General features: G+C 39.6%; 2 protein-coding genes across 2 annotated transcripts in view; one reads left to right on the plus strand and one right to left on the minus strand.

The window, feature by feature from the left end:
- The window catches only part of LOC124594942 (signal recognition particle 19 kDa protein), a 74,586-nt gene extending 66,036 nt beyond the window's left edge, over positions 1–8,550 (minus strand). The window contains exon 1 of the mRNA XM_047133445.1: positions 8,401–8,550. Within this exon, the coding sequence (XP_046989401.1) occupies positions 8,401–8,453 (53 nt within the window). The 5' untranslated portion in view covers positions 8,454–8,550. The remainder of the gene's footprint in view (positions 1–8,400) is intronic.
- A 322-nt stretch (positions 8,551–8,872) lies between these two features.
- Positions 8,873–19,824, plus strand: LOC124594943 (DNA-directed RNA polymerase II subunit RPB3). The gene is made up of 5 exons (XM_047133446.1): positions 8,873–8,993; positions 13,338–13,509; positions 14,960–15,140; positions 17,955–18,161; positions 18,248–19,824. The coding sequence occupies exons 1-5, from the start codon at positions 8,908–8,910 to the stop codon at positions 18,427–18,429; spliced, it is 828 nt and encodes a 275-aa protein (XP_046989402.1). The 5' UTR covers positions 8,873–8,907; the 3' UTR covers positions 18,430–19,824.
- The last annotated feature ends 533 nt before the right edge of the window (positions 19,825–20,357 follow it).

Below are 20,357 nucleotides of genomic sequence, written 5' to 3' on the forward strand. Positions count from 1 at the left end.
TCTACCCAAAAACTTCACTTGCGATTTTGTTCCCGTAAGGGTTTCCTGGATTAGACTTTTGCTTTTATCATCAATCCCAAATTCTTCTAATGTGTTAATCAGAGTTGGTCTATCAATAGAATCATATGCTTTTTTGAAGTCTATGAATGTAATTACTAGATTTTTCGATGTGCGTGCACGAAGTTGTATTATGGAGAGTAGACTGAATATCTGTTCACTGCATGATCTTCCTTTTCTAAACCCAGCCTGATATTCACCCAGTTCTTTCTCTACCTGATTTTCAATCCTGTTTTGTAGTGCCTTGGATAGGATCTTATAGGCCACTGATAACAATGAGATACCTCTGTAGTTATTTGCATTTGTCTTGGCACCCTTCTTATGTAACGGATGAATCAATGCTGTCTTCCATTCCTCCGGAATCTTCTCTGTATTCCAAATCTCTTCAAACAGCGCCTCGAAATTATTTATTAAGTTTTCTCCTGCGTATTTCAGTAGTTCCGCGACTAACGAATCTTTACCAGATGCTTTATTGTTTTTCAATCCTTTCAAGATCTCTTTAATTTCTTCTTTATTAGGTGGTTCAGAGTCTGGTAGCTTATTCTTAGGCTTCTCAAATGTCAAGGTTTCATCAGGTCTTTTGCAGCTTAGCAGCGTTTCAAAGTAGTTCGCTAGGTGTTGGCAATTTTGTTCCACGCTGGTGATCAGATTTCCTTTTTCATCTTTGAAGCAGAGTGTCGGTGGTTTATATCTTGTTATTGTAGTTCTGAATGTTTGAAAGAAATTGCGTGTATTATTCTTAGAAAATTCATCTTGTATTTTCTGTATTTGTTGTGTGTCATATTTCCTTCGTTCACTTTTAATGATTTTCGTCGTTTCACGTCTTTGCGTTTTGAACTGCTCCCAGTCAGTTGGCCTTTTGGTTGAGTTGTATTTCTCCCAAGTTCTGGCTCTTTTCTGTAGTGCTTTCTCACAGACCTCATTCCACCAGGGATGCTTTTTCTTTTTGGTTAGTAAAATTGTTTGTTCTGCTGCGTCTCGTATTGAGGTTGCAATTTCTTCCCATTTGTGACTTTTGATTTTATCTGTCTTTTCCTTGTAGTCGTGTAAGACTTGCTGATTGAGCATTAAGTCCTGTACTCTGTATTTGGCTATTTTTGTTTCGTCACTCTTGTGACTTCTTTCTGGTGTTAATTTCATCTTAATTTTGGTCAGATAATGGTCAGAATCAAAGTTGGCCCCTTTCACCACCTGTACATCTTGAATGTCCCTTGAATTATCATAACTTATTGCCACGTGATCAATCTGGAACTCGCCAAGTAATTTGTTCGGTGATTTCCATGTTGTTTGTTTTTTGGGATTCTTCTGGAATTTAGTTGTCATAATGTTCAATTTGAATTTCTCACAAAACTCTACTAATCTATGGCCATTCATGTTAGTTTTAGTGTGTGCTGTAAACCTCCCTGTGCTTTTTGATAATTCGTTTCTTCCAATTTGTGCATTAAAGTCTCCTAACAGAATTGTAGTCTGTTGCTCAGGGATCTTCCCTATTGTTTCTTCCAGTTCCTCCCAAAATGTCTGCACTTTCTCTGGATTTTGTTGGTTGTCTTTATTTATTGGTGCATGGGCATTTATAAGTGTGTACTTTTTATTTTTATTTCTGAATGTTATCAATGATATTCTTGGTGATTTAGATTTAAATTCTAGTACCTTAGTAGAAAATGAGTTATGTATCACAAATGCTGTGCCATATACCCGAAGACCTTTTGTATTCTTTACTATCTGTGCTGGTTTCCCTTTATAAATCCTGTACTGGTCTGCCTGTACTGTATCCTCATCTGGGTATCTTGTTTCTTGTATAGCCAGAACTTTTAGTTTGTGTTCATCCATTAGTTTTGTCAGTTCTTTTTGTTTACCTGTTCTCAGCATTGAGTTCACGTTCAGTGTTCCTATGAACGTTTGATGTCTGTTCCTATGTTTAGCGTTAGGGATCCTAGGACCCTCCGACTGGTCTGTTGCGCAATGATGCTGGGCCCCCGGATCCGAATGCCCAGCTTCGGCGGTATTACCACCACGGGGAGGAAACTTTCTCATTGCACCTTCCATTTCTGATACTTGGTTAAAGCTGTTGTTTCCAGAGGTATACACCTCCTTCCACTAAGACTTAGTTCGCTACACTAAGAAGTTAATTCAGGCCGCTCCTCTGGAGTGATTTTTATTATAAAGATTTTGTTTTAATCTGAATGCAGTTGCCATTTTTCGACAGCACACCCCTTTTTATTTTTACCAGTCTTTATATCAAATGGTTCACAAATTTCTCTCTTGAATTTAACTTTAGAGCTAGTGTAGGTTAATGTTTCCTTAATCAGTCTTAGAGTTTAATTATAACGCCCTTGTTCCTTTAAAATTTGGAAAAGGGATTCATGATCAACTGACTCATAGGCCTTTTTAAAATCCGCAAATGTACATATAATATTGTTACTAGAAATCCTTTGGTGCCTAAGGATTAGTTTTAAATTAAGAATTTGTTCCAGACAGGATCTGTTTGGTACAAAGCCTGTTTGGTATTCACCAATTTTAGGTTCTAACTGTTCTTGGGCTCGATAAAGTACACGCTGTGAGAGAATTTTGTATGTGACCAGAAGAAGAGAGATTCCTCAGTAATTATTAACATCGGTTCTATCCCCTTTTATATGCAATGGATGAATTAGGGCAGTTTTCCAGTCCTCAGATATTTTCTCAGTTTGCCAGATATGTCTTATTAATTGAGTGGTCTCTTTTATAGTGTTAGGGCCAGCTGATTTTCGCAGTTCTGCAATTATATCATCTTGTTTAGTTATTTCGGTTCTTAGAGTTAGGGCTGGTGTTATTAGTTTGCTGTGGTTGGAATTTATTCACTGGTTCTGGACAGTTTAATAGTCTTTCAAAATAATTAGCAAGTACTTTACAATTTTCCTGGTTGCTAAATGCCAAACTGCCATTTTCATTTTTGAAGCAAAGACTTTGAGGTTGGTAACTGGTTGGTTTGAATGTTTTATAAAAGTTTCTTGCCTTGTTCTTTTGGAATCCTTTTTTGATTTCTAAAAGTTGGGCATTTTCATAGTTTCTTTTAGTCTGTCGGGTTAATTTAGATGTTTTTCTTCTTACAGTTAGAAAGGTGTTGTATTTTCAGTTTTGCTACTATTCCAGTTTTTAAATGCCTCATGCCCAGACTTAACTGCTGTTTTACAATCCACATTCCACCAAGGGTGTTTTCAAATTGGAATTAAATTTTATGCTGTTTTGATGAACTTTTCTTTTAGGTTTTGCCAATTGTTGCATTGTTTTTTGTCAAGTTCACTTGTTAGAGTTGGGGTTATTATTATCTGGGACAACATTTTTGTTTTGTTTTTTGTTTTGAATAGTTTTTGAGGTTTAAGTGTATTATTACAGTCTGCCTAATCCCTTTCAGTATTCTACCTTAGTGCAATTTTCTGTTGTTATTCCTGATCTGAAGATGAATGTACAATCAGCTGAAACCAGTTATCATTTAATGTTATTTACATGTGCTCTTGACTATTAAGAGACTTTATTAAAAAGATTTGTAAATTTTGTGTGCAGAGAAATTAAAGCTTAATAAGAATTCAAAATAAACTGTGTGGGAAATTGTGGAAACCAAAATCTGACTTATAAACATAGATAACATTAATAGTGATGAGAAAGACCTGTCGAACTACATAAATGATTGCTTTATACATGCTTTGCAAGTGCTTAGCTTGAATTTCACAAATCAGTGTCAACTTAAATATTGGAGCTCTCCACATAGTATGAGATTATTTCTAATTGGTCAACACTAAATAGTAAAGGTGATTACAAGACTGAAGTGCAAAGTATCAACAGATGCAGATGAAGTACCTGTATCATTCATAATATCAACTGCTTCACAAACTGCAAAGCCCTTGGCACACACTACTAACTCATCGTTTACTGAGTGAATGTTCCTGAGTGATTAAATTTTTTTAACCGTTATACTTTTACTAAATAGTGGTCATGGGCATAAAGCGGGAAACTATCACAACCCATATCACTCCTCTCACCATTCTCTAAACTTTTCAAGACAGTAATGGAACAACAAATCATGACATACTGAAATCACCACATGTTACTGAATAGCAATAAATGTGGTTTTCGAATTTGCAGAAGAACAGAAAAAACAATAATGGATTATGCAGAGTTCGTTTGGATCATTCTAAAGGTACTGATCTGTTAAGTCAGATGCAAAGATGGTCAAAATATGTTGTGTCTTAGGCCCCATTCTCTTCCCTGTTTATATAAACGATAAACAGACCTCAAACACTGCAGCTAAGATTATGCTGACTGTAGATGATAGTTTAATAATGTGCAATGTTAACGAGTCTCTGCTGGCAATAACTGATTTAAGTCCTTGCATTCATGGATCAGCGACAACAGGCTGATGCTCACTGTGAACAAAACATTACATTCAATGGGAAAAAGGATTTACAAATAGAACTGGTAATGAGTTACGAGGAATATTATATACAAAACTGTTAGCAATGTCTGTTGGAAAGATCTGTTGGAACTCTCCCAGAAACTCGTTTCAGCATGTTTTGCTCCTGGCGAAAAGTTCTCAAGTTTCTAGCTGGGTGGCAGTGTAAAAGTACTGCAATGTTCTACGAGTGTCATACTCATCATCTGGGGAAGCCAGAAGTCATGGTATTTAACACTGCCACCCAAATGGAAACCTGAGAGCTTTTCAGCAACAAGACATGCCAGGAGAGCCTACATTCACACATATGTTTTGCTCTGCGAATCATTTCACAAGTCACACAGAAGGTGCTGGAGCGGCTTATTTTATTTACTTCCAATTCCTCTGTGGTTTATGGAATAGCCTTCTTTTTCCTTGTCTTCTCCTGTATCTTCATGACGGAATTTATGTAACCCACCTTTTGTCTACTGTTATTCAATTCAAAAGACTGAAAACATTTTTGAAATGTCTGAGTAAGCCACATCCAGACAAGTCAGCACACTGGCCACATTTTTAATCTGCCAGGCAGATTCGACCCGGGGCCAGCGTGCCTTCCTGCATCGCAGAAGGATATGCTGACATGTACAGCAATCTACACAGGTCATGCTTATGGAATAGTATTTCGGGGTAAAACTAACAGTTGAATAAATGGAATTTTTAAATTGCTGAAAAGGGCCATTTCTCGACACATGGTGCTATAAAGGCACACTGCAAGTCACCATTTAAAATGTTGTGTGTTTCGTTCAGTTTGGTCTTACTGATTATAGTAGCTGGTTCGCGTTTTGGCTGTGTTTCGAGCAGAATTGGTTTCAGTGAGTTAACGATTTAGTGGCTTTGTGTGAAAGTTATTGTAGTGCTGTTCGCTGTAGGTTGTATGTTAATGTAAGTAACTGAATTTGTTGTTGGTCTTGTTAGGTATGGATATGACTGATAAAATAAATAGTGTGCGACTCCATGCTATAATGAGTGCGACTCAGTTGGAGCTGATCAAATTTCTACAGCTTTTTGGGTTGATCGCGGAGGTGGTCAAGTGTGCTGTCTGTCGGAAGGAAATGACATTGGCAAAAGTTCCGGTGTCTTGGACCAGGGACAGTTATATGTGGCAGTGCCGTAGGAATAAACTATGGCACTCCATACATCGCAGTTCCTGGTTCGAGAAGTCTAGGTTGGGCATGCGCGAGATTGTGTTGTTGACGTATTACTTTTGTTATAGATCCTCTCAAAGTTTTTGCGCATGGAGGTGGACGAGTCGCAGTTTGGGAAAAGGAAGTATGGCAGGGATAAGTCTGTGGTTGGTCTCTGGGTGTGGGGGGCTGTTGTACCAGGAGGTGGGTGTTCGGAATGTTTGCAGGGTTGTGGGGGTGGGGGGAGGGGGGTCTAAGGCGGAATTAGTGGGGTTAGTTGAGGAGTTTGTAGAACCAGGTTCCACTGTAGTTTCAGATGCTTTTTCTTCTTATAGGGGGTTGGGTCAGAGGGGTTACAATCATTTAGTTGTTAACCATAGTTTAGAGTTTAAACATTATGACACTGGGGCTTGTACGAATACTATAGAGGGGATGTGGGGGGCCGTTAAGTCAGTTCTTGGGAGGGGAAGAGGCGCTCTTCCAACCTTCAGTCTCATTTAGCTGAGTACTATTGGCAAAAGAGCGTCCCTAAGATGTACAGGCCGAAGGTGGTTAGTTAGGGTGGTTTGCGTGGGTGGCTGCGGCTCGGGGGGGGGGGGGGGGGGGGGGGTGTTTTGGTTTGTGATTTAATTGTGGAGCATCTATTTTGTTGCAGTTTTTGTTGAGATGTAGTGTGTGATTGAGATTTTTTTATTTTGTGTTTTGTTTTCGTTTACGGGTATTTTATTTTGGGGTGAGGGGGGGAGGTGGGGTGTGGGTGGGTTGGGTGTTTCTTTTGGTTGTGTATTTTTTCGTTGGTTTGTGGTTGTGTGTGTTTGTGGATGGGTGTGTGACTGTGGTGGGCGACCTAGGTTGTGGCAAGTTTTTATTTTTCTTGTTCTTAGTGTATTTGTTGTATGTTGGGGTCAACGCAAGTGTTCCATTACAATGTGTGGTTGTGGCTATGGGTATTCTGGTATCGGGAGTTGCTGTTGAGCTATATAGGTCAAGGGAAGTGTTTGATTCCAATTTGTGGGATCGGAAGCTGCTGCTGAGCTATATAGGTCAAGGGAAGTGTCCAATTTTAGAAGGTACTGTGTTTAGTGGAATTTGGGGAGTTTTGTGTTACCTTTTTTTTTTGTCATTTTGTGTAGTTTGGTATGGGGGTGTGTGTCTAAATTTGTTTACATTTACTTTGTCCCCACCCAAAAACCCCCAATTTCCCACACTTGTCCCATTATGTCATTAGGTTTTTTGTGGAACGTGTGTGTGTTGGTTTTTCGATGTATTTTCGTGTGTGTTACCATGTTTACGTAATGACGTCATAGGCACCATATTGGAGTCGTGGTGTATGGTCGTTTCCACCATATTTGTGACATCATGGGTCAAGGTAGATGGGTGGAATCGGATGCTTCTGTATTTCCGAAACCGCTTTTCAAGCAGAGTTAAAAACATTTCTACTTGAGGAGAGCTTCTAAAATATAGGTAACAAAAGTAGTAGCCTGTCTTGGCTGTGTTTGTCTATGCACAAGAGTGTTTCTGTTGCTGGTTTCCTGTTTTCTCTGTTCGGTCGTGGTGCAATACACCACCTCAGTAAAGACAATCAGATACAAGAATAGTTGTGCAGGAATTAGTGATAGCAGGGGCTCAAGTTGGTGTTTTCTTTCCCCTCCCAGAACTGTAATATTACAAAGTTTCATGTTCTAATAACGTTACTGTTTATACTTTTGTATCATGGAGGTTACTAAAAGGGTCTCGATATCTGTGTGGTTTTGCTGACAATTTTCTTCCCAAATAAAATACTGAGCAAGGCTGCACAGCGTTAAGTCACAGGCCTTGCATTCCAGACAAGTGTGGTACACCTATCCTGGCCCGAGTTTTCCATGGGTTCCCCAGGTCCCTACACTGAATGTTGCGATGGTCCCATTGAAAAGGTCATGGCTGACTTCCTATCCCATCCTTGCCTAATCTGATCCACATTCATTTACATTTTGTATATGAAGTGTATCTGACATGTCTTATACTGTTGTATTGAATGATCAAATAACTAATACATAAATAAATAGAATAAAAACTACTCATATACAGCATCGTTTGGTTATGTTTGTCAGTCTTAAATCAACACAGAAACAATGCTTCAGTACTGACTTAATTTCTTACCAATGTAATGGAAAACTGATGATCTACTGTATCAAATAGCCAAAGCAGCTCATAAAATATGTAACTGTTGGTACATGACACTGTTACAGTAGATTTCTAGCAGCAAGCAATTTCCTCTCCCGACAGTCTCTCTTAACTAATATTAATGTAAAACTAGTAGAAAACGCATTTGTATGGAGAAATATCAAGCAGAATTGCACAAGAAGGCAAATGTTTTGCAAGACAATACCAGTAACACCACCTCATCAGCGCAGTAATCTATACATTATTGCTTTCCGCTATGAGTAGGTCTACGCTGCAAATCTTTTTCATGTTTGTGCTTCCCATATTTGTTCCTTCATATCCAGTTCTGCAAACTGTACAGCAATAGCACTCTGTGGGGCAGTAGTTACATAAGCAGAAATTGGAACGCATGCTAAATCTCGAAAACTACTGAATAGGAACAATTTCTTCCTAAAATAAAACTACATCCCAATATGTCAGTAGTTCATGTGGTTTATTAGACTCTACAACGTAGCACTTTTTCCAGTAAGTTACCTATTACAACAACTAAAACACATTTCACGCGATGCTTCATATATACCACGGTCGCTATAAAAACCGCTACTGTGTTACCTTTCTCTGTCACTATGTTTCTTATCCGGCGACCACGCTGTCAGCGCTGCCATTTTCAAAACAAGTGTTATGAACTTATGTTGACATATTTTTGAATTCAAAGATGTTCAAAACATCCACATGGCACTTGTAGCGGCGGAAGACAAAAATGAATTGTCGATTGATAAAGGAAAGCTATGTGATTTATTTTCTGATTCACATCACACATAATAGAACCACTGTGAATAATACGCACAGTTCTGCAGTGGTTACTAACAGTGCGTTTTAATTTGTACGTGAGAAATATCTCAACATGTGAATAGGGACGTGCTACTCAAAGATCTTCGAAGGATATGTTGGCTTCACCGTGATCGATTTAAACAAGTTGAATGTGACCGAAAGTGGAAACGGCAAACGCCAAAGATATCCTTGACAGTGTAGTAGTTGTTGTTGTTGTAACTTTCTATTGTAGTGCCGAGTTATACAACAAAGTATTGTCTGTTATAAAAAAAAAAAAAAAAAAAAAAAATGCCGTATGCTAATCAGCCGACTGTACATATCACGGATCTGACTGAAGAAAATGTGAGATTTCAGATTGAGGACACAGACTTGAGGTGCGTGTAATATTATGCAGGTGACATTTATCTAATCTGTATGCAAATTATACTGTGCGCACAACTGTTTCATGCTTACTGCATATCAAGTGTAAATCTCAGTGTTTGTGACTACCATTTTCATTTATTGATGAATGCTAAATGTTATTGCAATGAATGCTTCTGCTTGCTGGTTACACTATAAGCTTCATCGATCAGTTTGATTGCCAGTGGAAGAAACCGGTAATTAGGTCAGAAGTCAATGTATATTTGATTAATCTGTGTGGATCTTGGATCAAAACTTTTAATGATGTTCCCGTTTCGAGTAGGCTAAGTTTTTATTGTATTATACAGCCAAAGCAAAAAAATCATCAAGTGTACGTCCTGACCATCCCAAATGGGGGATTTTAGGAGTACTCTAGCCCAAAGCAGAGAAGGGAGCACCGTCTTTACCTGAGAAACAACTTTGCCTGTAGAGTAATAACATTCATATGATCCTATCCAGGAAGCATAGGTCTCAAACTTATCTTCAGTCGGTGCAGATTTTAGTTTAAACCTATGCTCTCTGCGTCTTTCAACTTCTTTCATGTGATGTTCAATTAAAAATTGCCTTTATATTCATATTTTCCTGTGTCTTTCTATCCTGTGCTCTTTTGTTTCCTTTATGAATGTTGTATTTGCTGGCATCATTCTGCAACTTTTCTCATGCTCTGCTGACATTGTTCTTCCCGTTTTGTAAATAAATAGTAAGTCATGTTAGTGTAAACCATTAAGGCACTGAAGTCAGATTAATCTGTAATTGACAAACTGCAGTGACGGGGATCAGTGTTGCTGAAATGCATCCAGCCACACTCCACAAGGCACTATTTGTAACCACAAAATAGGCAATACAGCAAGCGTGTGGCATGTGAGAAAGAAGTACGATTGGATCTCGGTGGAGTTTAGTTATACTAACCAACACAACTTAAAAATGTTAAATGATTTAGATTTTACGAATAACCCAAAAAACTGTCGCGAGTGTGACATAATTACTTTTGAACATTTGTACAGAGTGTTTGCCAATTCATGTTACATGCTTCTAGAGGATGTGGAGGGGCTCAGTAGATCAAGTTTTACATAGGAACCCATACCTAGATATGGTACATTTCGATTTTACAAGGAAAACAGTTGCTACTCAATAGTGCTCTAGATGCCGGTTACGCAGTTCGCATATTACGGTAGGCTACCCACAATCATGAATGTTACGATGTTCTCTGTTTCCATCTGCCTTGCTTTTTTGCTTCTTGGTGATGCTTTGCTTCAATTGACATCATGGTGATTGGTACTGCAGTAACAGGATACCTGAGTACACATTCACAAACTACACCGATATGTTGTTAATTTACAATGAAGCTGGCCATAATGGAAGAGAACTCAAAGTTTGTACCGCAAGGAATTTCCAAATCATGTGACTCCATCTCATCCCATGTTTGCCTGAGTAAAACAAGAGCTGTGGGAAAGTGGGAAATTCAAAAGCTACTGAGCAAACTATGGTTCTCCAAGAAAGCGGTGCACTGTCCTATTTGAAGGGGAAATAAGTTCCCAACAACGAGCACATGAGCCATTGCACTTGACTGCACGTGTCTCACTCATCTGTTGGGCATGTTCTGCATGAACGAGAACTCCACCCATATCACCCGCAGGAGGTGCATGCCATGCTTCCTGTGTATTTTGTGCCACGTGTCAATTTCTATAATTGGTTTTTATACCATTGTGTGGATTTTCCTCAGTTTCCAAGGCGAATTTTGTTCGCCAACGAAGTTCACTTCAGCAGGGAAGATGTTCTTGAATGCTTAATATAGCCACATTTGGGATCAAGAAAACCCTAAAGGCTTGTGTACATGAAGATTTCTGCTCACATTTGGCCACAGTGTGTGGGCAGGTATTTGTGATGGTCATGTGATTGGGCCGTACATCCTTCTTCCTCATCTAATGGGTGCCTGGTACTTGACATTATCTAATGGGTGCCAGGTGCTTGAGATTACGGAAAAAAGTGCTGGCAGAGTTTTTAGAAATGGTGCCATTGGACATTCGATATGAATGGCGGTGCAGCAGTACATTTAGCTTTTAGAAGTGGTGCCATTGGACATTCGATATGAATGGCGGTGCAGCAGTACATTTTACAGTTTGTCTCCAAAACGATCTGAATGTAGTTTATGGGGACAGGTGTATCGATCAAAGTGGGCCACATACTTGGCCACAAAGATCCCCAGATTTAACCCCCTTCAACTTTTCTTGCGTGGACACATGAAGAGTCTTGTTTATGAGACACCTGTACAGTCGGGGGAACATCTGGTTGCACGAGTCGTGGCAATGACAAAAGGGGTCGACAGAAGCGTCCGATCCGACGCGTCGGCTTTGACCCGTGACGTAAGGGTGTTGTCGTGTGTGACGTCATGATGGCGCGGAGTTTGGTTTAGGTGTGGCTGTCTCCAGTTCTGTTTTATCTTATTTTATTTACTTTTCTGATCTGTTCGTTCTATCTTGTGAGATTTTTTTTTTTTTTTTAATTTAAAAACACTTATTACTTATTTTAATTATCTGTTTCCTCGAATTTCTGTTTTAGTTTATTATATTTGACAAAAAACACTAATCAGCTACTGAAGCATCTTTATCTTCTACGGGTTGCAGGGGTTACGACCCCTGGGGAGGTGGGTGGGTATTCATGCATGGCTGTCTTCACTTACACGTTGTAGCTACGCAAGGCGTCTAAATTTGTTTATATTTAGTTTGCCCCCCCCACCCAAAACACCCCATTTCCCGCGCTTGTCCCGTTAGTGTCATTAGGCTTCTTGTGGAAAGTGTGTGTGTTTGTTTTTGTTTCCGCCATATTTGTGACGTCATGGGTCAAAGCAGACAGGTGGGATCGGACGCTTCCGTATTTCCGACAAAAGTGATTAACCATGTTACATGTTGGATAGAGTTTATGTGAAGTTAGTGCACAGATGCACTGTAGGCCTATGCACTGAACTGTATGGTCTTCATATTGAACAGTCATTGTAATATCACAGTAAATAAGAGTGAAATCTGTACATCATATTTTCCTTGAAACATGGAATGAACCATTTCGGGATATGGATTCGTATGTAAAACTTGATCTACAACTTCTGAAGTGTAAAATTAATACTGAAGTGTCCTGTATGTGGCCATGTACATATTTAACACTGCTTTAAGGGTCACTAGATGGTTTTATTAGGTTTTGTCACTCCTAACCCAAAATCAACAGAATTGCTGAATACACAGTAAACTTTTTGTGTTTTTTTGTCACAGGTGGGACACTAAATGCAATTATCTTTTGGCTGCATGCATAATGTCTTACTTTTGAACATCCACAGCAGAATGAAATACTTCAAAATTAATTCATAGAAAGTGGATTCCTTGACATCAGCTGTATATGGTATAGATTTACTACTCAATGGTGATGACTGAAAATTTGTGCCAGACCAAGACTAGAACCTGGATTTCCTACTTATCGCAAGCAGTCGTCTTAACTACTTCAGCTATCTGTGATGCTCCCTGGATGAATTTAGAGGATTGCCATAGAAGGATGTAGACAGTTTGTTATATTGAAGTTTGTAAGACGCATCAAGTTGGAGACAGGCAACTGGAAAAAAAACACACACATATAGATTACGCTCACAGCCTTCGTCATAAAGAGAGAGCGTGAGCAAGCATGCAAGCGCGCATAAGTGCGCGCGCGCGCGCGCGCACACACACACACACACACACACACACACACACACACACACACACACACACTCTCTCACACTCTCTCTCTCTCTCTCTCTCTCTCTCTCTTTTCATGCACACACAACTGCCAACTACAGCATCTTGGTGGGCTGGAACGCCGGCATTTCATCCCGAGATGCTGGAGTTGGCAGTTGTGCGTGCATGAAGTGTGCTTTGCTTGTGTGTGTGTGTGTGTGTGTGTGTGTGTGTGTGTGTGTGTGTGTGTAAGGTGTGATGAAAGGTGTGACCAAAAGCTATATGTGAGTGTCTTTTAATCACGGCTGTCTGCAATGTGAGGTGTCAGTTTCGTTGTTTGATATGGAAATTTGGGTTGGATCAGGGAGCATGCCCAGATAGCCAGAGTGGCACTCGCAATATGCAGGAAATCCGGGTACAAATACAAGAGTGGTACACATTTTCAGATGTCACTATTGGGTCGTAAATCTATACCTAATACAGGAATTCGCAGTAAGTGAATAATTTCAAAGTAACTTACAACCAGCTATATGCGTGTGTGTGTGTGTGCCATGTTGAATTCTGTATTGTTATAAAATTATCCAGTGTATCATATATTAGCATATTGACTTGTTTTTGCAGTGTTGCTAATAGCATGAGAAGAGTTTTCATAGCGGAAACACCAACGATGGCCATTGATTGGGTGCAACTCGAAGCCAATTCAACAGTCCTTAGTGATGAGTTTTTGGCACATCGCATTGGATTAATACCATTGACATCTGATGAAGTGGTTGACCGCATCCATTATACAAGGGTAACTTTAACATTTATGTTACATACTTATTCAATGCAGAATACTAAACGGTCTCTCTAGATAGTTCAGAAGCCCAACCATTATGGATATCTGTTACATGAAATGTCAACAAATAAAGCTGACCTCTTTGAGGAGTTCCTCATTGAAAACTGTATCAGTGACCATGAAGCAGTTCTGGCAAGGAGTGCAAAGGGCAACTAAAGCGAGTAGGAAGATTAATCTGTTCACTCAGTTACGTAAAGAGACAGTAGCGTTATATTCTAAGGAAGAACTTGAAACATATGGTTTTGGGCGCATAAATGTAGAGTAACTTCTGGCTCATCAGTGGCACCAAAATGGATGACACAGGAATTGAAATTGAGGGTTGCAAAGAAAAAACAGGGATATCTAACTGCTTTTTTAAATGATCCTTTATTAAGGAAAGTACAGGAACACTGTCCCTGTTTTTCATTCTCACATCACTGTAAAAATTAATGGTATAGATATTAGTGTCAGTGGTTTGGGGGGGGGGGGGCTGAAATTGCTAAAATTGAATATGCCCCCTGGACCTGATAGAATCCTTATTCTTGTCCATTTCACTTCCTGCAGTTTTGGTTGCGATCAACTGCATGCGTGCAGTACAGAAAACTGCACAGTAAACATGTCAGCTGTAGTTTTGCTTGTAGCCTTGTCTTTCATGTTCTATGTTCAGTGTTGTGGCTGAAGTAACTAATAGTGTACTTGTAAATGAGGTAATACAGCAGGAATTCGGCAAGGGTGATGTGACGGTTGTAATGGCTATGGAAAGCATCTGTGGGCACAGTATAGGGAGGATGTCGGGAAGAGTGTCATATGCTCTTTCTTTCTTCTGACCTGACAAATGGCTCATCCAGCCAGTTACAAAACATTTTACAGATAAATATACTTACTGAATGAACCATGATAAGAACTTGACTTGTTCAGTCAATGTTTTATTCACATTGGTAAAGAACTGATCATATTAACTTTTGTTTGTATTTTTAAGCTATCCCAGACATCCACCTAGCAGTAGTGAATAATTATATCTACAGCTTCAGTACTTATTTCATCATGGTCAATACCAATTAAAGTTGAAGTACATAATCTGTTCGGTCTAATTATCCACATCATTGAGGGTTTTCAGTTTAGGAAATATCCTCCAACTGGGTTACAAATGTTATGCATGGAAAGCTCATTGTGTTTCTCCATGGGGTTGGCATAGCCGTAAATTCCAGAGACGTTGCTAATCTACAGTGTAAAACAAAGGAGGAGAAATGTGGAAGAGATGGATGGACCAAGATTTTTGAGGAGGTAACAAACCAGATAGGGTGTAATCCTTGGTAAAGTAAATAATCTGTTTTAATTGTCATAATAGCAACAAAATCTAGCATTATATTTTTCCTTAGTTTGCTCTTCTGTTTTTTTGTGTTGCCATATAAGAATATTTTTTCAGGACTGTTCGTGCATGGATTTCTGCCCAGAATGCAGTGTAGAGTTTACATTAGATGTGAAATGCACAGATGACCAAACAAGACATGTAACAACAGCAGATTTAAAATCAAGTGACCCTCGTGTTGTGCCTGTCACATCTCGACACAGAGAAGATGATGCAAATGAATATGGAGAAACAGATGGTATGTTTGGTGAATGGTGTATTGTTTGTTTTTATGAGTTTTCATAGGAATGTGAACCATATGTGTGTCCCATCACAGTTATGTTAAAACATGTGAACTAGTTTCAGGCGGAGCTTCAAGGAATCCTCAGAACCTTAGGCCCCGTACAAAACCTTTCACCTGACTCCATCAACCCCCTGACCCCACCGACACCCCGCACCCCTACCTTCTACCTGCCTCCTAAAAGTCACAAACCCAATCATCCCGGCCGCCCCATTGTAGCTGGTTACCAAGCCCCCACAGAACGTATCTCTACCTACGTAGATCAACACCTTCAACCCATTACATGCAGTCTCCCATCCTTCATCAAAGATACCAACCACTTTCTCGAACGCCTGGAATCCTTGCCCAATCTATTACCCTCGGAAACCATCCTTGTAACCATTGATGCCACTTCCTTATACACAAATATTCCGCACGTCCAGGGCCTCGCTGTGATGGAGCACTTCCTTTCACGCCGATCACCCGCCACCCTACCTAAAACCTCTTTCCTCATTACCTTAGCCAGCTTCATCCTGACCCACAACTTCTTCACTTTTGAAGGCCAGATATACCAACAATTAAAGGGAACAGCCATGGGTATCACGATGGCCCCCTCGTACACCAACCTATTCATGGGTCGCTTAGAGGAAGCCTTCTTGGCTACCCAGGCCTGCCAACCCAAAGTTTGGTACAGATTTATTGATGACATCTTCATGATCTGGACTCACAGTGAAGAAGAACTCCAGAATTTCCTCTCCAACCTCAACTCCTTTGGTTCCATCAGATTCACCTGGTCCTACTCCAAATCCCATGCCACTTTCCTTGATGTTGACCTCCATCTGTCCAATGGCCAGCTTCACACGTCCGTCCACATCAAACCCACCAACAAGCAACAGTACCTCCATTATGACAGCTGCCACCCATTCCACATCAAACGGTCCCTTCCCTACAGCCTAGGTCTTCGTGGCAAACGAATCTGCTCCAGTCCGGAATCCCTGAACCATTACACCAACAACCTGAAAACAGCTTTCACATCCCTCAACTACCCTCCCGACCTAGTACAGAAGCAAATAACCAGAGCCACTTCCTCATCCCCTCAAACCCAGAACCTCCCACAGAAGAACCACAAAAGTGCCCCACTTGTGACAGGATACTTTCCGCGACTGGATCAGACTCTGAATGTGGCTCTCCAGCAGGGATACGACTTCCTCAAATCCTGCCCTGAAATGAGATCCATCCTTCATGAAATCCTCCCCACTTCACCAAGAGTGTCTTTCCGCCGTCCACCTAACCTTCGTAACCTCTTAGTTCATCCCTATGAAATCCCCAAACCACCTTCCTTACCCTCTGGCTCCTACCCTTGTAACTGCCCCCGGTGTAAAACCTGTCCAATGCACCCTCCCACCACCACCTACTCCAGTCCTGTAACCCGGAAGGTGTACACGATCGAAGGCAGAGCCACATGTGAAAGCACCCACGTGATTTACCAACTGATCTGCCTACACTGTGAAGCTTTCTATGTAGGAATGACCAGCAACAAACTGTCCATTCGCATGAATGGACACAGGCAGACAGTGTTTGTTGGTAACAAATATCACCCTGTGGCTAAACATGCCTCGGTGCACGGCCAGCACATCTTGGCACAGTGTTACACTGTCCGGGTTATCTGGATACTTCCCACTAACACCAACCTGTCAGAACTCCGGAGATGGGAACTTGCCCTTCAGTATATCCTCTCTTCTCGTTATCCGCCAGGCCTCAACCTCCGCTAATTTCAAGTTGCCGCCACTCATACCTCACCTGTCTTTCAACAACATCTTTGCCTCTTTACTTCCGCCTCGACTGACATCTCTGCCCAAACTCTTTGCCTTTACAAATGTCTGCATGTGTCTGTGTATGTGCGGATGGATATGCGTGTGTGTGCGAGTGTATACCTGTCCTTTTTTCGCCCCTAAGGTAAGTCTTTCCGCTCCCGGGATTGGAATGACTCCTTACCCTCTCCCTTAAAATCCACATCCTTTCGTCTTTTCCTCTCCTTCCTTCTTTCCTGATGAAGCAACGTTTGTTGCGAAAGCTTGAATTTTGTGTGTATGTATGTGTTTGTTTGTGTGTCTATCGACCTGCCGGCGCTTTCGTATGGTAAGTCACATCATCTTTGGGCTTAAGTCCTTTAACAGTCCACATGAATACATTGACAGTGAAACAAGAAGGGGCAGTCTGCAAGACAGCAACCAGCCACAAATTTATTTTAAGTTCCTTTATTCAAAAGGTACCCTTACCGGTTTCGAATCATTACAATTCATCGTCAGACGACTTTCATGCTTTCATTAGAACATGTGGTGCATTTTTTTATTAATTAGTTGTTGTGAAATGTTGGTCTGGAGCATTTGTTTTCATAGTTTTCGTCCATCAAATTATGTTCGTAGTTTTCACCACCTTCTTATTGTTGCAAACATAAATTTCTATCATTGAGCACTTTAGATTTGTCAAAGAATACATTTCCACCACACACTTATTGTTTCACATATAAATTTGTATCATATTTGTCACAGAATACATTTCTAACATGCATCAAAAGACAGCGAATTGTAATGATTCAAAACTGGTAATGGTACCGTTTGAATAAAGCAACTTAAAATAAATTTGCTGCTAGTTGCTGTCTCAACACTATCAACATTTGGTTTCAAATAACAGCCACAGTCTCCAACCATGTCATCATTGCGTTAAAATGTTTGCTGTATACTGTCTGTTTCTGCTGGTGAATTGTGTTCTTACTGTTTTTCATGTTTCCAGAGATTTTAATTGTAAAACTGCGAAAGGGCCAAGAGTTGAAATTAAGAGCTTATGCAAAGAAAGGCTTTGGAAAAGAACATGCAAAATGGAACCCTACAGCTGGTGTGTCATTTGAGTATGACCCAGACAATTCCATGAGACACACACTATTCCCTAAGCCAGATGAATGGCCAAAAAGTGACTACACGGAACTGCCAGAAGACCAACGTAAGCGATATTTATACCATTATTGGTTTCTTTGTTAACGGCTGCATATACATTTTCGCTTTTAACAATTAATTCAATTTTTGCAGATGAGGCACCATATACATGGGAAGCGAAACCAAATAAATTCTTCTTCTGTGTTGAAAGTGCAGGAGCTTTGCGGCCTGAAAATATTGTGACTATGGGTGTGGCTGTATTAAAGAACAAGTTGTCCAATTTGCAAACCCAGCTGAGCCAAGAACTTCACATTGATGATCTTACAATCCATTGAATCTGTGCAGCATATTATTGAAGAATTCTGTTATTAGATTGTATAGAATTGATGTTATTTTTGTGGAGAAATTTGTGACATTTCATTATAAGTACTATTAGTTCTCTTCACCTTTCTGTGCTGCAAAGGGGCAGTTGCCAATAGTGTAATTAACAGGTCTTCAGCAGTCATATGGCTTGTTATTTTCATTTCCACAAGGAAACTTAAATGTGATACTAAAAATGTCATTCAAGAGTTTGACTTGCACAATCAAATTGCTGGAGTATTCTTAATACACTAGTTAAGAGTACGTTGTTTTACTGTGGATCTATGGGCAAAATTTTAGACTTTTCTTGGAAATATCTCTACTCAGAAATGACTTTGACTTGCTTGCCTTCGGAGAGCTATAAATTAACAAACATACTAAATAATTAGTATGTATAGCCAAATTCAAGGATATTCTGTAATACTGCTGCTACAAGTGTTTTATCTGTAACAGAACAGTAAAAAAAAAAACATACTGAGTTTTGTAAATGATCTGTTCAGTTATTACAGCTATGAAACTTAGGTCTCATGTTGAAACCAGCAATTTAGAGACATCCCAATGAAAAACTTATTCTGCCCTGTGCTTAAAAAAAGTTTGCAGCACAAGAAGTAGAATGATTATAGTTTCAGAACAAATGATTATGAGTAGAGGTAGGGAAAAAAAGCCACTTTTGGGACAATGCAATAAGAATTCATAAGGTGGATATAATTAACCTAATTATCAAGTCAGTGCAAAATATCTATAAGAGTTTACACAACTTATAGTGGATGGGAACAGTAAGCATCTCCTTGGTAAAATTAACTACTCATGTAAACTTTTCGTTTCCCTCAGAAATTACGTACTCTTGTTGATTCCCAAGATGAATGCTTCTCTACTTAACGAGATTGGTAATCACAGCCTATACTTTCATTGTCAGTTTGTTTTATAAAATCAAGTTTTTTGTAAATAAAAGCTGTTTTTTAAGGATTGGATGTTTTAAAATTTTGGTATGTATTAAGTGCTTTCAACTTATCTTGTCATTAAGTTAGTATTCACAGTATTCCAAAACAAGTAATGAAATTTGTAATAAGACATTAATAAATAACAGGGAATGATCTTTTTACGGTGTGGCCGTGCGGTTCTAGGCGCTTCAGTCTGGAACCGCGTGACCGTTACGGTCGCAGGTTCGAATCCTGCCTTGGGCATGGATGTGTGTGATGTCCTTAGGTTAGTTAGGTTTAAGTAGTTCTAAGTTCTAGGGGACTTATGACCACAGATGTTAAGTCCCATAGTGCTCAGAGCCATTTGAACCATTTTTGATCTTTTTACACTGTCCGTTGCAATGTTTTTATTTACTTTATAGGATTAAAGATTATAAATCTCTTTCTTAACCCTTTTAGTGCCAAATACGATCTGATCGTGAACACATTTTCTGAATATAACAGAAGTAGTAATACTACTACTTCATAGTCCTATGAACATGGATGACTGACTGTGATGTTCTGTCCTGTCCTGTTCAGCATGCTCAAGCCTTGAGCTCACATTGTGTGGTGAAGCAGTTCAGAGATGACATAGTTAAAGTTTCAAGAATCTCTTTATATCTTGAGAGCAGCACTCGAGTGCACATGAAAACTACAAGTGTGAAACCTGGTCTCAAAAGACTGATAAATTTTCTGTTGGTGCTCTCCATGCTGTACTGCTTAGAATTTCTGCTATATTTTTATATGAGCAAACTGTCTATATGGAAAAAGGGAGAACCTAGAACAGATTCTAAGTTAGATGAGATTTAGAAGTGAAAAGTACGTGGTGTGTAAAGTTGTTCCTCTTATTATTTATTTTTCACTTTTTATTTATAACGACTTAACAAAAAATAAAAAAAATAAAAATAAAAAGTTGAACAGTTGCTTAATCTGCAGATGCACTT

This window comes from Schistocerca americana, chromosome 2, assembly GCF_021461395.2.
Source record: "Schistocerca americana isolate TAMUIC-IGC-003095 chromosome 2, iqSchAmer2.1, whole genome shotgun sequence".
In the NCBI taxonomy this organism is placed as follows: Eukaryota; Metazoa; Arthropoda; class Insecta; order Orthoptera; family Acrididae; genus Schistocerca; species Schistocerca americana.

What these genes read in the sequence shown, in the direction of transcription:
- LOC124594943 (XM_047133446.1), top strand. Translation starts at nt 8,908, where the DNA reads ATGCCGTATGCTAATCAGCCGACTGTACATATCACGGATCTGACTGAA. An exon ending in ATTGAGGACACAGACTTGAG is followed by an intron (nt 8,994 to 13,337) that starts GTGCGTGTAATA and finishes TTGTTTTTGCAG; the next exon opens with TGTTGCTAATAGCATGAGAA. An exon ending in GGAACTGCCAGAAGACCAAC is followed by an intron (nt 18,162 to 18,247) that starts GTAAGCGATATT and finishes CAATTTTTGCAG; the next exon opens with ATGAGGCACCATATACATGG.